Source organism: Phocoena sinus, chromosome 9 (assembly GCF_008692025.1).
Source record: "Phocoena sinus isolate mPhoSin1 chromosome 9, mPhoSin1.pri, whole genome shotgun sequence".
In the NCBI taxonomy this organism is placed as follows: Eukaryota; Metazoa; Chordata; class Mammalia; order Artiodactyla; family Phocoenidae; genus Phocoena; species Phocoena sinus.
In genome coordinates, this window is record NC_045771.1 from 104059549 (window position 1) to 104077066 (window position 17518).

General features: G+C 49.1%; 1 protein-coding gene across 18 annotated transcripts in view; it reads left to right on the plus strand.

Moving 5' to 3' along the window:
- COBL (cordon-bleu WH2 repeat protein) overlaps positions 1–17518 on the plus strand; it is a 260115-nt gene that overhangs the window by 144394 nt on the left and 98203 nt on the right. For all 18 annotated transcript variants that reach the window (XM_032643490.1, XM_032643497.1, XM_032643495.1 and 15 more), the window contains one exon: positions 5629–5811. In XM_032643490.1, coding sequence (XP_032499381.1) covers positions 5629–5811 — 183 coding nt within the window. The remainder of the gene's footprint in view (positions 1–5628; positions 5812–17518) is intronic.

A 17518-nucleotide genomic window follows, 5' to 3' on the forward strand; every position in this document is an offset into this window, starting at 1 on the left:
TTTTGCCAGAATGAACAGTTTTGAGAAATGGGAACAAAATAACTCTTCGTCCTTATGTTTTTTTGGAATCAATGTAAACAGAAAGGTTTCAAGTACAGCATTGACCCATTTGTCTCCGGAAGCATATTCTAGCCAGTGTTCACAGCTGCCTTACTGTCTATAGGGACAGATGGCTCCCCTCCGGCTGTGACGTGGATGCTGGTAGAGCCGCCTGGTGCAGACAACATCAGAACCTCCAGCAGAGGACACACACGGGGCAATTGGGCTCATGTGGAAAGAGTGATACCCACCTTGGGCACATTCGGTGTCCTGCCTGGTACCGATCTCTGATCGGTTACAAGCCAATGATAAAGGAGAGAAGCTGCTCTTTGCAGTGCCTGTGCACCCCAGAATAATTCTAGGGAGACCCAGGGCTCCCAGAGCTTTCCCTGGGGTTGTAAGGAGCTGTAACAGCTGTGCCCTCTGCCTGTAGTGCTGGCCCCGCAGAGACCACTGTGCCTGCAGTGACGTTCCCAATGGGTTAGAGTCAGAGCTAATTCCAAAGGCCAAGCCCACGGTCACCCACCCAGCCCACTTCCCAGCTCAGCTCCTTGGGAAGCCCCCGGGGTCTGTGCATCTCCCCACAGAGAAGCTCAGGTCGTTTGTGTCAATGAAAACATTGTTGCTGCCATAACAAAGGGCTTGCAGCCATCAAGCCATCACATTACAGCTGCCCTGACGGTGAGCCCTGAGGGAACTCAGGATGGAGACAGGATGCCTGCCATCACGCCATCAGCCACTGCAGCCACCAACACCCCCCCACCCCCCGCCGCCCCCTGCACTGAAGGTGCACCCTGAGGGGATTCAGGATGAGAAAGCAGAGGACACTGGCCCCAGATAGGTGAGGTGCACATCAAAGGAGTGGTTTCAGTGAGCCCAGACTCTGGCATCTTCCCATACATTGAGAAGAGCTAAATTCCTTAACTTGAGGTGTCTGGTTTTCTTTCATTAACAGTAATCTTTTGATGTTCTGACTACCTGGTCTTTTTTGCAAAAACTCCCATACATCCTGGTTCCCCCCTTGCCTCTTCGGAGCAGTCCCTCAGAGCAATCCGAGAGGCTGCGTCCCGGGTTTAAGTCCTCAGTTTTGTCCACTGAATATAACATAATTCTCAACTTTTAGGTTGCGCATATTTTTTCAGTCGACATTTGCAAAGTGGCTGCGGTGACAACCGGATAGAAGGAGATCGGGACTTGCTGAGAGAATGAGTGCATTTCAAATGGAAACAATCAATTATACATCTTTTCATTTAAAATTTGAGATCTCTGGCAAAATCAACCGCCGCAGGTGATGTTGGTCTCCTCTCAGGCTGACACCCAGATCCTGAAATTGTTTCCTAGTTCTCCACTCCCAGCTGTGTGTGTGAGATGGGATCAAGTTATCGTTTTATACTGAATGTAATAAATTCCAGGGCTGTCAGCAGTGATACAGTTACACCGAGTTTAGTACTGTTTCCCATCCCGCTAGCCCTCCAGGGACAGCAGGGGAGGTGTACACCCCGCAGTCTGAAGTCCCACGAGCTCTGGGTGAAAAAGGTTGGGTTTGCTTTTTCCCCTTTTCATTATCCATTGCTTTTTCTTAATGATTTATTGGGCTTCACTCGCAGGAGAAAAACTCCTGAGAAAATCTGGTGTGACTGTGAGAGCCAGAATCTGTGGATTTTGTTGCCAACCTTTGTAGAGAGGCATGACTCACTTCCCTACCAGGAAAGGACTTGATATTTTAAAAATGTTATTGACCAGTTTGGACAGGAGCAGGAAGTGAGATCCCTCCCGCAGGTAAGCCGTGGTCTGTCCCCCATGGAACTTGGCCACTCTGTAGCAGGAGAGAACCCTGAAACTGGAATAGGCGATCATGGACTGGGCTGTCTGGACACCAGGCTACATGGACCACACTCTTGGTTTACCATTTTGTTTCATATTGGTGTGAATGAGCATCTTATAGGACATCCGATACTTAACAGTGTTTTCATCCAAATTATTCTGTGGGTTTTTTTCTACATTCTGTGTACAAATTCCAGGAGTGGGAAACGAAGGAAACAGGAGTTAAACCACAAATATTCTCTGGGCAGCCGAAATGTTTTGGCTTCCCGTGGGTTGAAGGTTGAGAAACACTCTTGTGTTTCAGAATCGAGAGGGGCTGGTGAACCAAGATCCAGGGGACCCTGACATTGGAGGGGTAGCGGGCGGGGATAGGGGTGGGGAGAGATGTTTGTGTGTTCTCTAGAGCATATGTGGCTAAAAAACCTCTTGTGTCAAAATTCGCTTCTGTTCGAGAGACACAGATAATGGATTGAGTGCAGCCCATCACCCGGATAACAGGTGTCAGGACTTGCAGGGGGACCTGGATGGGTGGCTCTGGGGTCCAGTTTTCTGCTGCCCAAGGCCATCTCACTGTGGCCCTGATGAGGTCATTCTTACCAAAAATACTTATCAGAGGAGAAGGAAACCACATAGGTGGGACATCTCTAATGTGACAGAAACATGCTAGGTGCTGACCACAACTTTGAAATAAATGGAACGCCCCCAATTTTAAAGATGGAGACATTCCTGCCTGTGTATGCATGGTGGGTTCTGGGTCAGCCCCTCACCTCAAGGAGTTGACAATCTCAGATGTCACAGTGCTCTAAGGGCTACAGGATGACAGAGGTAGAACCTGAAATAGATACAAAATGGATGAGCTGTGAAGTGCTTTTAAGGGAATGTCTTCACAGAGCTGGGAAAATGCTCAGGGCACTTAAAAGACTGAGGTGAGTTCAGAGTGGTGCAGAGGGGTCCGCCAGGCTTGCACAATTGTGGTGAGGACTGAAGCAAGTGGGATTGGAAGTTCCCAGTCTAGACAGGGTGGAGGGAGGAAAATCAATTAGTATCAGAGGTGTAAAATGCATTGTCGCAAACAGCTTGTTTATGGGATGCCAAATGGGCCCAGGCACACTCCAGAGATGCAGGCAGTGGGTGGAGTTCTCCGTTGTATTTCACAAGTTTTAACAAACCTCCATGGCATGAGTTTGTACGCCCTTGAATGTGGGGCGGCATTTGAGCGATCCAGCCACCCAGTGCAACACTTCCCCAGCTCCAGACTTGGACCAGTCAAGCCCTTGCTCTGGTTTGCTTCATTTGCTTACTTTTATCATGTGGACCCTGCATCTCTGAGTGAATTTAAGTTCTTGTGTCTCCTTGCATGTTCATGGTTGCTATGGAGGTAGAAGTAAGGCAGAGAAAAGTATTTAAGAGTTCATTTTGCATTGGCTTATTTGCTTAGTAACGAGTCTAATGTCTGCAGTCAAGGATTGGGAGAAACATTGACATTTTTTCTTTACATTTTTTTCTATGGGAGCCTCGGTAGGGATTGATGGGTTGATGGGTGTTGGGCTATTTCCTGTGGATCCCTCACCTATTCCTTATGGGGATTCTGCATTTGATGAGCAGGGCATTTGATGGTCAGTGTCTCACAAGGAAGCATGAATTGGCATAAAAAGCAACCTTCAGGGATTGGGTTTTCCTTTGATATTAATATTTAAGTACAAGAAAATCTGAGTCTCATGGATAAAGAAGAAGTGACACATATATACAATGGAATATTACTCAGCCATAAAAAGAAACGAAATTGAGTTATTTGTAGTGAGGTGGATGGACCTAGAGTCTGTCATACAGAGTGAAGTAAGTCAGAAAGAGAAAAACAAATACCGTATGCTAACACATATATATGGAATCTAAAAAAAAAATATATGGTTCTGAAGAACCTAGGGGCAGGACAGGAATGAAGATGCAGACCTACTAGAGAATGGACTTGAGGATATGGGGAGGGGGAAGGGTAAGCTGGCACGAAGTGAGAGAGTGGCATGGACATACATACACTACCAAATGTAAAATCGATAGCTAGTGGGAAGCAGCCGCATAGCACAGGGAGATCAGCTCAGTGCTTTGTGACCACCTAGAGGGGTGGGATAGGGAGGGTGGGAGGGAGACGCAAGAGGGAGGAGATAATGGGAATGTATGTATATGTATAGCTGATTTACTGTGTTATACAGCAGAAACTAACACACCATTGTAAAGCAATTATATTCCAATAATGATGTTAAAAAATAAATAAAAACCACCTAAAAAAAAAAAGAAGAAAATCTGAGTCTCAAAAATCTTCTCAGGAAGCTGAATGATAGTAGAATTGGCAGAACAGAATAGAATTTGAGGCTGAGGGCAGGTAGTGCGGGGCTGTTGCTGAATGCGATGAGTTTCCTGTCCGTATTTGTTTCCAATGTGGTGAACCAATGGTTCAGATGAAAGCTCGCCCACAAGTTCATTGTGTGAAACGTGAGGGCAGGGTTGCCCACCCACTCATTTCTGCAAATGTGGACTCAAGGGCCCTCTGGTTACCAGGAGATGCTAGGAGCCAGGGACACAGCCACGGGTGCAGACAGGGAGCAATCGCTGTCTTCATGGGCTCACATTTACATGATAACTATAAAAGCACATATCAGATGCTTCCTTTGTGCCTAGAACTCTCTAAGGCTCTTTCATCTGTCCTAACCCTTTCAGTTCTCACGATTTCTTTGTGATGGAGGTGCTGTTATTGACCTCAATTTTACAGGAGATAAACTGAGGCAGAGAGAAGTTAAGAAGCCCGTCCAAGGTCACACAGCGTATCAGCGGCGAAGCCGGGAATTGAGTCCAGGCAGTGTGTCCCCCTCATCTGTGGGCTGACCGCTACACTGCACTGGCATCGGTGTGGAGTACACCGGGCTGGGCCTCCGGGGCTGGGGAGGGATGGGGCAGGGCAGAGGGCACAGCAGGGCAAGGGGTGGGCTCCGTTTCAGTTTTAATTTGGAATTAGACGGCTATTCTCTAAATGCCCTTCCTGCAACTAACACTCATGTGATTCTATTAAGCAGGACCTAGGAGGAAAAACTGGAAAAATATCTATGTGCCTTTAGTCTGCTCCCTGGATATAGACCTTGCTCCTTGGGAACGACTAATTAGTGTGTTAGGCTGAATTTATTTTCAGTTGATTAGGGATCAGTCATGAAGTACTGCATTCGGTGGTCACGTCAAGTCTTCACGGCAGGCTGTTTATACTACCCGGCCACTTGTTTGAAACTTCTCACAGTTAGAAGAAACCTAAGCCCCTCCCTGGCAGCGGGTGAAATACTTCTCGAAATGGCAAAGACGGGCTTCTTCTCCAGCAGAAATATACTTCTTGATCGGTTCCTTCCTCTTTTCAGCATCTAAGTGCTCTCTCTGGTGACAGGTTAAAAATGTAAGGAGGTTAATTCACCACTGCAGGTGGGTTGAGAATCTTGCATGATTCTAGCTGGTAAGAATTCCTCTTAGAGGTTTAAAAAGTCTGCTGTTTCCTTCACGATTAGGGAAATAAACCTCACACCAGGAGGTGTGTCCTGCCATGGGGTCTGTGATCATTTTCCCAGGAGAGTGAAAATAAGAGTTTTGCTCCAGCCATTCAAGCTGTCCGTGGAAATGATGATGGGAGAAGTTCAGGTGGGTGGTGGGCGCTCGGCTTTGGTATCTGAGCATTCGTATGCCAAGAAGAATCTCAGAGTGATGAGGTTTTATGTTTGCCTCTTCCCCCGACAGGGCTGCTTGACGACCCCAAACTCCCCGTCCGTGAATCCCCGTTCCACTACACTGGGTCCATCGCTCTCCCTTGGCAGCATCTCAGGGGTGTCGGTCAAGTCAGACCTGAAGAAGCGCCGAGCGCCTCCCCCTCCGTCCCTGCCCCGCGCGGGACCACCCGTGCAAGACAAGACGTCGGAAAAGGTAGGGAGAGGGCACCGCTCAGGACCAGGGCCCCTGCTAAATGAACCCATGAATTCTCTGGAAGGTGTCTGTGCGCCCTGTCATCCTTCAAGCTTGTGGCTCTAGCGACGAGATGGTTCAGGGTGAAAAGTTAAGCTTTATTCAGAAGTCAACGTGAGATGCCGCATCGCTTCATTTAGGGAAGATCAGAAACTATTTTTGTGCCTTCAGCCCTTAAAGGCTTAGGCTTGTTGATTAACGTTTATTTTATCCTTAGCTTTGAAATGTGGGGCACCATTGCTTAATGAGAAATTTGCAGGCACTGTAAGAAATCTGGAGTGTGCATAAGATGGGGATGACACGCAATACAATATGGGCGCCCCAGTAAACCGCGTTCACGGGACAGCCGAGAAGGTGTTTGCACGTGAAGTTGGTTTCTACGTGACATAACATCTATTTAGGGAGGCCTTGTATCTGGGGAGCCTTCAGAGCAGAGGAATGGCTTTGCACGTGACTGTCCCGTGGTGACCAGGCAGAGCCAGCGTCCCTAGCGGCTGGCCCCTTACTCTGGGCTTCTTCCTTCATCTGCCTGATGATTGGCCTTGAAACACTATTTGACATACCAGGCCCTCATTTTCCAGAGGCCAGGACACTCTTTGACAGTTTTTCTGGCTTAAAATGTGGCCCTGAAAAAAAATTATTTGGGTGGGATGTGACAGGGATGACACCCAAGGGTGGCCAGTACGGACGATGTGGTCTGGGTGCTTTTAGAAGCCAGGCTCTCCTGGGCAGCAACAGGAGTGCTCCTCAGAGACCCTGAGATGCGGGTCAGCCTGCAGTGTAAGGAGAAGGACCCACTGTTCCTCACTGAGCTGAGATGGTTCCCGGCGACTTGCCTGGTAGCCTCCTGGGCAGATACCACCCCACAAATAGGAACATCTATGTGGAGCCCCTTTAAGCCTAGCTCTCCTCCGGTAGGAGCTGACTCTCCTGACACTTTTCTCCTGCTGTGGTGTTGCTTGGCTGGCCCGTGTCTGCTTCAGGGGTCCATAGCATCACACCCTGCTGGGCTTGAGGCCCGGCCCTTTTGTGCTTATTCATAAACTGACTTTCCTTAAGATAACTTAGAAACCACGTCTGTACCTTTCAGACGGGAGGCTTGGCCCCGGTATCGTGGTTAGCAGTCACGTTAGTGGCTCCGTGGCAGTGTCACGACACCTCACTTCCTTTCCTTTCCGGCCTGGTCGTCTGTCTGTCTGGCCGTGTATCTGTCTGTTCATCGGTCACCTTTCTCAGTCCCTCCAGGGCTGTTCTTTATCCCTGGTCTAGAGACACCCCTGTTCCCATCTAACGGTCTTTCCATACACAGTCATCGCAGTCTGTCTGAAAAGCCCGTAATGCAACGCATTTTACAAGAAAACTTTTGATTTTTTTGTTTCTTAAACAGTTTCTAATAGTACTAATTTATTTTGAGTTTCCCATCATATTTTCACTGTCTTTTGGTAAAAGAAATGTAGGTACAAACCAAACTGGCATTGTTTTGCTGTACACACGTCCAACTAAACAGCACAGGCTCATGAACACAGAGCTGCTTCCCGTGGGGGTCTGCAGTGTGTTTCACCCCTTATTTTGTGGGGAGTTAGATTTTGAACTTTCTCATGGCACAGCATTCTTACAGCATTTAGCGATTTTCAACCACCTACCTCTGGGGGTGTCTTGTTGCTTTTGATGGGGAGGGGTATTTCTTTAGTGGTGAAAAGTGTGAGTTCCAATATCAGTATAATTGAAGCTTTATTTCAAAAGAATTACATTTGCCTAATGTTATAGGATGTAGATGCTGCACTGCATCGGTATTTTAAAAAATTTTATTGAAGTATAGTTGATTTACAATGTGGTGTTTGATTTCTGCTGTATAGCAATGACTCAGTTTTACATATATATATATATATATATATATATATATATATATATATATTCTTTTTCATATTCATTTCCATGATGGTTTATCACCGGATATTGACTGTAGTTCTCTGTGCTCTACAGTAGGCCCTTGGCAACTGACCCCCCACCCCCTTGGCAACCACAGGCCTGTTCTCTATGTCTGTGAATCTGGTTTTATTTTGTAGATAAGTTCATTTGTGTCCTATTTTAGATTCCACATGTAAGTGATATCGTATGGTATTTGTCTTTCTCTTTCTGACTTACTTTGCTTAGTAGGACCATCTCTAGGTCCATCCATGTTGCTGCAAATGGCATTATTTCATTCTTTTTTTTATAGCTGAGTACTATTCCACTGTATATATATACCACATCCTTATGTGTTCATCTGTCGATGGACATTTAAGTTGCTTCCATGTCTCGGCTATTCTAAACAGTGCTGCAGTGAACACTGGGGTGCATGTATCCTTCCGAAGCTTGTTTCTCTCCGGGCATATGTCCCAAAGTGGGATTGCTGGATCATATGGTAGCTGCACCAATTTACATTCCCACCAACAGTGCAGGAGGGTTCCCCCCTTTTCTCTACACCTTCTCCAGCATTTATTGTTTGTAGACTTTTTAATGATGGCCAATCCTGACCAGTGTGAGGTGATAGCTCATTGTAGTTTTGCTTTGCATTTCTCTGATAATTAGAGATATTGAGCATCTTTTCATGTGCCTGTTGGCCATCTGTATGTCTCCTTTGGAGAAATGTCTATTTAGGTCTTCTGCCCATTTTTCGATTGGGTTGTTTGTTTTTTGGTAGTGAATTGTAGGAGCTGTTTGTATATTTTAGAAATTAAGCCCTTGTCGGTCGCACCATCTGCAAATATTTTCTCCCAGTTCATAGGTTGTCTCCTCGTTTTGTTTATGGTGTCCTTTGCTGTGCTGCAGCCGTACTTTAAAAATTCCTTCTATCCAGAGAAGTTATGTTTTTCAGATTTTTATGTGCTTTTCCCGAGTGGATAAAGTCGGCTTGAGTGGGAAAATGTATATTAAGTAGAGAATTGGGAACTCTGAATGAAAAATAGGTAGTACTGTATACACTGCAGAATGAATAGAGCTCCCTCTGAGGCAATAAAAGCTTCTTCACTGAAATCCGTTTTATTTGGCACAGAATGAGTGGAGAAATTGACTCACAGCAGCCATCTCCTTTTTTAAGAATATGAATGGCATATGGATTAGATTTAAGCATTTGCTATGACCGTGCTTTTTTTTTTTTTTTTTTTCCTTTCTAAATGAAAGGTATTTTGTTATTTACTAATTTCTGAGAAAGGAACCCAAAAATGTATTGTCGTGGCTGGGGAAGAACGTCAATTCCTTCTTCCTGAACTTCCTCCCATATAAAGATAAGATGTTTGTTTGGAAAGCCTTATTTATATGCAACTGTTACTAACACAAATATCCTGAATCAGGAGGAAAGGATTATTTTCAAGGCCGTGACTAGTTTACAGGAAAATGGGAATGCTTAGATTTTCTTCTTTTAAAAGACTTCTTTCTTATCGACTGGTATTAAAAATTCAGTACAGTAGCCCCTTCCTATCTGTGGGTTTCCCCATCCTCAGATTCAACCAATCATGGATCAAAAAGAGTCAGAAAAAAAAAAAATTGCAGAAAATTTCAGAAAGCAAAACTTGAATTTGCTGTTTGCTGGCAACTATCTACATAGCATTTACATTGTATTAAGTATTATAAGTCACCTAGAGATGATTTAAAGTACACAGGAGAACATGGGTAGATTATGTGCAAGTACTGCCCCATTTTACAGATGGGCCTCAGCGTCTGAGGATTTTGGTATCTGAGGGGGTCCTGGAAACATCTCCCACTGAGACGGAGGGGAGACTCTATTTACTTTTTCAGGTCTTAAAGGCAAAAGAATTTCAGCCATCTTCCAGGTCGTCTGAAACTTTTAAAAACTGTAACCTTTGTCTCAGAATTTGCAACCTGGTTATATACTCATGATTTGAGTATTTATTATTTCTAAAAGTACTTTTCAAGAAGATTTTTCCAGAGGCGTTTGAGCCGGTGAGAGAAACGGGTGGCATCCTTGTACCAGCCCTTCGACAGAGGGGTCAGTGAGACAAGGGAAGCCACGTGCCATTTTCAGAAAAAGGTGGAACTGCTCTCTGCCTCAGACCTTCACCTCTCGTCCCAGTGCCTTGAATGAAGTTTTAATTACGTGGAACGTTCAGACAGGAATGATCTATACATTAGGGCACCATGTGCTAAGTCAGTATTTTTCAAGCTTGAGTGAGCGTCAGAATCCCCCCAAAGGGCTTGTGAAAACACACTTACCTTGGTTCCACACTGAGGGTTTCCGATTCCGTAGGTCTGGGGCCAGGCCTGAGAACTCGGGGTTTGGCAAGTTCCCAGACAAACCCCACTTTGAGAACCACCACCCCACAGACCTCTACCTGCCCCATCTGCCCGCCCAGAACTTGGACTAATCAGATGTGAGAGCAACAGGTCTACTTCGTATAAATATTTTTAACAGATCTGGAGAGATTCTTTGGCAGAAAAGTTACCACCATCATGTACCGTTAGCTGAGGCCTAAAGCTATATATTAAGATAAATGAGTAGGTCCCACTTCTTCTCACCGGGACCTGGGAAAAAGGACAGAGGAATTGCCTGTTCCAGACGGGATCTTTCTCCCTCTTTCATCTTGGAGGGGCCACACTGTCCTCTCCCCACCTTGCTCCATGCTGAGATGACCCCTTGCCTTGTCCTTAGCCCTGCACAAGGGCTTGCTGCATCTGTGTTTGTGTCAGAGCCCCCTTTATACAACAAGTCTTAGCAACGGACCCCAAGGAGACTTGCCTTCCTGTCATGTGCACACATCTCTCCCCCTGGGGCTGCTCTTGGATCAGCATGGGTCAGAATTCAGATCATGAATAGGGGCAGAGGACACAGGTGCCCGGGTGGACAGCCCTCCACTCACTTACTGGTCCTCAGTTTCCTCCTCTACAAAATGGGAACGATCAAAGCAGCCTCCCCAGGTACACGGGGTAGAGGTCAGAGCAAGGCCCCTGGAGCCGCTTCCTGGATTCAGATGCCAGCAGCTCTGTCATTCCTGGGAACATGATCTTGGCAAGTTGCTCCACTTCTGAGACTTGTTTTCTCAGGTGTGCAGACTGTACTGTGGAATGGAGGTGAGAGCTGGCCCCAGGGCCCTTGGGAAGTGGAGGGGCCAGGGTGCAGGGGGTCCGGCCAGGGTCCTGCATTAACCAAGTGGAAGATTGTATTTAAAGATCAAACTCTTTATTGCTGGAAACACCAAATGTATAATGAAAAGTTGCCAAGCCCCTGGAGCAGGCTTATTCTCTTCAAGGATGCCTGCTTATCTTGGTGGAATTTTCCCCTCTGGGCACAAAGCTCAAAGAGCCTACTCACTAGTCCACACCTTCGGAGGACTGTGGAGGAGAAAGCAGTGGGTCATCCCTTCGGAGCCCCTGTTTGAGACGAAGAGACTAGAATACCGTCAAGTCATCCTTCCTCAGGGGACTCAGTTCACCCATTAAGGACAGAAAATCCCGTGAACCGCATGGCCGACATCGCATTTGTACGACCCCTGTCAGGTTAATGAGCAGCTTACTTCACTCTTTATCTCTGTCCATTGATTAAAAGAAACTTGTGGAAGTCTGCTAGACAATGCTGCGTCTAATTTTAGCTGTCATCATCCACAGATAGGAATAAACAGCTAGCCATTCATCTATTCAGTCAATATCCAGTTGTTATACACCTGCTTTAGTGGCAGTTACAGCTGTGCATCGTTTTTTTCTTGTAAGTAGAAGTAATTCAAAAAATATTTTAGTTATTGAGGCGTTCTTTTGTCCTATTTTATTTGAATTTTTGTGTTCGTTACGTTCAGCTCCAGATAATTCCAACATGACAGTGCATTTGTACATTATCTCCAGTTTATTGCATTGAGACGAAAATAGCTCGTGATGTCGGCTATTATAATGAGAGATGACGGAGGCGTGTTATGATCAGTTATTAGTGTAAGCCAAAATGGAACTTTCTATGAAATATATGCTTGTGTAGTCAACAGGTAGTTTTGAAGAGCTGCTATATGCAAGGCCCCGCACTTGAAAACACGAATTGATAGTCATTACTGTAATATCGCAGTACAATGTACACATAAGAACACGGTATCCCCTACTGTGTAAATAAGTAGGATAATTGGGGAATGTTGGGAATTTAGCGGAAAGCACTACTACTAGCAAGTTCCATTTTCTGGATCATCACGAGAGTTAGGTAATTAGAATATTACAGGAAATCATAAAACTCTGCTGTCCGGACTCCCAAAGAACGGGGGTGTGCACGTGGCCCTGGTCAAGGTGGACTTCTGTGGCCGTGTCTCTGGGCCTGCTGGCCTGTTCCTGATGCGCTCTGCTTCCCGGGCCAGAGCAGAAGGAAGCCCTGGTGGCCCCGGTTCCAGGGAATCTGCAGGGAGCAGGACCGTGGACCGGGGGCGATCAGGCCACGCGGCCAGCGGGACCAGATCCTGTCTCCTCTCCCGTTAGGACTGATATTTTTTCCTTATTGGAACGAACGTCCAGAAGATGCTGGGGTCGAAGTGATTCTGACTTTGTAGTCATTGCTTGTCACCCCTGGGCCTCCTGGGGTGAGGTCCACTCCGTTTCCTATCACACACCTCTTGGTGGTGGTTCTTTTGTTTCTGGAAAGGTGGTTGATGCTTGGAGACTTTTTAGAATTTATTTTTCATAATAATGAAAGACTTTTGGCTACGGCTGGCATGTCGGCTTCCTGCAGTGCCGGGCTGAGCAGGGGGGAGCTGGGCTGGACGGGGCTCTGCAGAGAGGAGTGGTCCTGCAATTCGCCTTGTGCATCAGACGAGGCCCCCCCCGGACCCCGCCCCATGTGAGGGATGAAGGGGACACGGTCTCGGATGCACAGGGCGCTCTCTCTCTCACACGTTACATCCCACCTGTCAGGGAATCTTGATGCGCATCCAGGTCCTCCCACCGAGCCCTACCGCCCCCCCCACCCACCCACCCCGGGGCCCTGGTGCAGTCCCAGGACGTAACTCCTCACTGGTCCCTGCATCTGCTCCTGTCCCTCCCCCTCGGCCTCCTCTTTATTCCATACTCGACACAACGGAAGGAGGATCCTGTCTTTTCTTGAAGCCTCGGGGGCTTCACCTCCCCCTGGGCCCCCGCGCTCTGGGCCAGCCGCTGCCTGTGCTCTCAGCCCTCTCCACAGGCCCTCCCGTGCTCCCTGCCCCGACCCTGCTTCGTGTCCCTTCCGAGACCCTCTGCCCTCTGTCAGTCTCTGCGTCCTTCCCCTGTTCCGTTTCTCTAGTAGCTGCTAACCCGTCCGCCCGGGGAAGGAGGTTTTGCTTCTTTATTCACTAACCTCTCCCCAGCGTCTCCCACCAAGCCGTTCCGTCCGTAAACGTTTAGATTTAATTCGTTCATATGTCAAGCACCTATTGATGGCTCCTGTCGAAGTGAAAACACCGGTTTCAGAATTTATGTGGAAATAGCTAAAGAATTGCTTTGCTCCAGAGCCAATGTAGAGAGGGCAGCTCCTCTGGACCACGCCTGCAGGATTCGCTCATCCCTAAGGGACAGGAGCTAAGAGTAGTTGCAGAGCTGGAAATGACCTCGTGCTGTGGGCGGAAGCAGTTGCAGGGACCGTGGGGGACGGGCGGCAGGTGGGCGGTGTGAGACCAGAGCAGCTGCTGCGAGGGGTCCTTGAGGAATGGGCGGCCCTCTAAGATGAGAAGGGTCCGTCGCTGCTTCCGCGTCCATCGGAGGAAGAGCAGAACGCGGCACGTGGCACGGACATCACTGCCCAAAGGAGCCTGGAGAGCAGCGGTCTGACGGGGAGGGGCGGGGCGGGGCCGGCAGGGGTGTGGCCGACGCTGGGCCCGCCCCCGATGCACCCCCCGCTCATCTGTTCTGTGGGTGCAGAGACACACCGAGAGGGTGCGGATGCATCGCCGGCACAGCAAAGCTCTCGGTTTCTTCTCTCCCTTACCCCCACCCTCCATCTCTTCCCCCTTCTCTCTCCTCTTCTTGTTCAGTCTTTTTCTGCAACTCAGGTTTTTCTCCCTCTTGATCCGTATATACTGTGAAATTCCCTTCAGTCCGTTTGGTCTTCTAAAGCCTCTCAACCTTGTTTCTTCAGAATGATAACGTATACGTGTGTGTGCCACTGTTTTCAATATTTGGAAAGTACACTTCCCCATAAATGGTCGGATTTCACCCTCACAGCGATCCTGGCAGGTTTGCTGACTATGAAGGCCCTTCTTCAGGTGAACGGAGGAAACTTGGCGGCCAGGCAGCCCAGAATGGTGGAGCTGACTCGGCCCCCCTCCGCCTCCTGTGGCACCGCTGGGCGTCCCCCCTGCGGGTTGCCCCCATAACCAGAGGAGGACCTGGCCCTCCTTCACCTGCAGACGCTTTCCCTCTGCCGCTGAGTTTGTAAGAGATGAACCAGAGCTGGGAGAGGAAGAGGGTGTCAGCGTGAAGGAGGGGCCCTCTGTCTCCAGGGGCTGGTCCTGGAACTGGAATAGACCTCCCACCGCACGCCGGGGCCAGCGGTGGGGACGTCCTCTGAGATGTGGCAGAAGTCCCCCCATCCCCCAGCGAACTTGACCGCACCCTTAAGCGGCCATCCGCAGATCCCTGGGAGGGCTGTTTCCTTTCCGTTTTGCAGTGCCCATCCCTCTGGTGAAGGTCAAGGGCAGGGCAGGTAGTACATTTTGTGTCCGGCTGGAGGTCAGCACCTAACAACACGGCTTCCGCAGAGGAGCTGAGCGGACCCGGGTCCCTCCCCTGGCCCCCCAGGGCCCAGCCCGTAAGCCCCCTCGGTCCGCGTGCTCCAGCCCCCGCCCACCCTTGCCCCCTGCGTGGATGGGCAGGAAGGGAGGCCTCCATCCCAGCATCTCACGCCGGCAGACCTTTTGGCTTTTTCTGTGTGTTGTCTTGCTTTTGAAAAGCCTTACCCCAGCCAAGATGTGCCTGGCACTCTTCCCACAGCAGGGCCTCGCTCTGGATTTTTGGTCCCAGGCAGGATGCAACAAGTGACTTCCCGCCAGAAGTAATCGCGCTTTTCCCCACTGCATCCACCCCATTAGCAGAGTGCAAAATCTCCCTGATTTGCTGGGTGCAATGCATTGTGCTCTGTGTGGCTCTCTCCCTGTCCATTGGAGGAGGAGCTGGTCCAAGACATTGTGACACGGAATGCGTTTTGCAGCGTGCGTGATTTTCCGGTTCAGTGTCCTTGTAGGACAACCCTTGCTCTCAGCTCTTCCCCGAGAAATCCTCAGCAGAGGTCGGTTATGTGCCACTAGGTAGAGGGAGCACTGGTGACAGAGTCCAGACAGGCCCATAGCACGGTCTCAGTGCCACAGTCTCAGCATACAGCTTGGAATTGCTGTGCACTGGACCACTCCCCGGCCTGGGACAGTGCCGTGTTCCTCGTTAGGCCCCAGGCTCCACGCACAGTACCTGGCAGGCAGCAGACGCCCTGCGAGCATTATCAGGAGACTCGGGTGAGACTACATAACCTTGTCTCCCATCGGGGTGGATGAGTCATCTGTCTGGGCGGAGCGCTCGGGCCACAAGTCCAGGGAGGGTGGGCCTTGTTTTAATCATTGACTCAAATGAGTGATTCGGCTGGAGGTTCAGGTAGATGAAAGCAGGTGGACAGGAGGGTCTGTCAGGGCCCCGAGTGACCAGTAGGCTGAGCAGGTCTTCAGTGGGGGGGCATTCGGGCTGAGTTGGGGCTCTAGTGGCCCCAAGATGAGTGACTCCTGTGATCCCTGCGCTGTCGGTCCTGGACAAGAGGGTCCCCAGGTCCCATTCTGCCCCTCCTTTTTCCGCAATCCAAGGCTGACCCGAGGCCCCTAGGTTTCCAGGGCCAGAAAGCCCGAGGGAAGGATGCTGGTGTTTGGGTGGCATGGGCACCCAGGTGAGGCTGTGCAGAGTTTCCAGCACCCTGAGCTCCACCAGCCCCAACGTGATAGAGAGAGGGGCTGGTGCCGATTAGGCCTGCGCCTGGGTGGCCGTGTGTCCGGGCCACATCGTAAGAGACGAAAACTAAAGGTGCCCCGAGGAGAACATTATGGGAATTGATGAGTCTGGAAATTGCCACCCCTTATTTTTAAAATAGCAGAAGTTAGAATAGTTTAAAATATTAGAATATTGAGAGAAGGAAAGGCCAACTGGGACATGACAGCCTCATTCAGATGTTTGAGTCCCTGTCCTGAGGCCCCAGAGGACAGGATGGGAAGCAGCAAGTGGACACTCTAGAAATGTTTCGTTTAGTGGAACAGAGGAAAGAATTTTTCTGTGGGGCAGAGTCAGGGGAGGGAGCAGTGAGTATGTGGGCAAAACACCTCGTGGCAGTTAGATTTAGTGTTTGCTGATGTTATCTTGTAACGGATGCTGCTGCATGGTCTTCCATTGTCTCACCCGCTCTTGTGGGGACAGGGTCTCCTCTTACGGCTCCCGGGGCCCACGAAGCGTAAGTGACTTGCTCAAGGTCACGGCAGTGAGAACAGTTAAAGAGTAAAGGCTGAAGTACTGTCTGAGCACAGCCTCGTGGCCTCCAAAGTCTGAATTTTTACCTCGAATAGTGCCTGCCGCCCAGCTAAGTTAAAAGGCGACCAGTCTGCTCAGGCTGCCCTGACAAAACACCACCATGGGGCTTAAACACAGACATCGGTTTCTCACAGTCCCAGAGGCTCAAGTCTGAGATCAAGGTGTCTGCAGGGTTGGTTCTCCTGAGGCCTCTCTCGTGGTCTGTAGATGGCCATCTTCCTGCTGTGTCCTCACGTGGCCTTCCCTCCGTGTGTGTGTGTGTGTGTGTGTGTGTGTGTGTGTGTGTGTGTGTGTGTTCTCACTGTCTCTTCCTCTTCTATAAGGACACCAGTCATATTGGGTTAAGGGCTACCCAATGGCCTCATTTTAACTTGATCTCCTCTTTAAAGGCTCCATCTCCAAATACAGTCACATTCTGAGGCCCTAAGGGTTAGGACTTCAACATACGCATTTTGTGGAGACAGAATTCAGTCCATAACGAAGGGATACTGAGTTTCTGTTTATGTGCAAAGCAGTTTTCTTGGCCATAAGGAGTTCAAGGACAAATAACACACAGTCTTTTCAAAGCTCTTAATATTTAATTGGTGCAGAAATTCTGTGCCTCCGAAATACCAGAGAATGGCCCTTGTCTGCGGAGATTGTGGCATGGGGTCCAATACAGCAACAGCAGCTGATCCCACGCGAAGCTCCCATGTGCACTGTTGCTTTTCACGATTCCACCTGATCCCCTTCCCCGGAAAATGATCAGCATTGATCCGATCGGGGGCCAGCGGCTAGACTGGGTGAAGGCGTCACTTCTGACTTCCTTCCAGGTGCGTGGTACGTTGGATCACGGGTCAAGTCCTAGTGGAGAAACATTGTCCAGCCCGGCTAGGAGTGTTGAATGTTAAACCAACTGAGGGTGAAAGGCCGTGGTGCCATACCGACCACATGCAGCGGTCTGCTCACCGGCACAAAGCCTTTCTGTGGCTCCTGGGCAGAGGGGTCCCGTCCTCAGCCAACTGGTCCCAAGGTCACATGAAACAATTATAAAGACCAGCACCGGTTCAGTGCTGCTTGTGTTTCAGCTGCAATGCTCACACCTTACGTAATCATCTCATTTAACTTCATCTTTACAACGTCTCATGACGTCGGCGCTGTTCTTATCTTCGTTGGACAAGTGAGGACACCAAGGTTC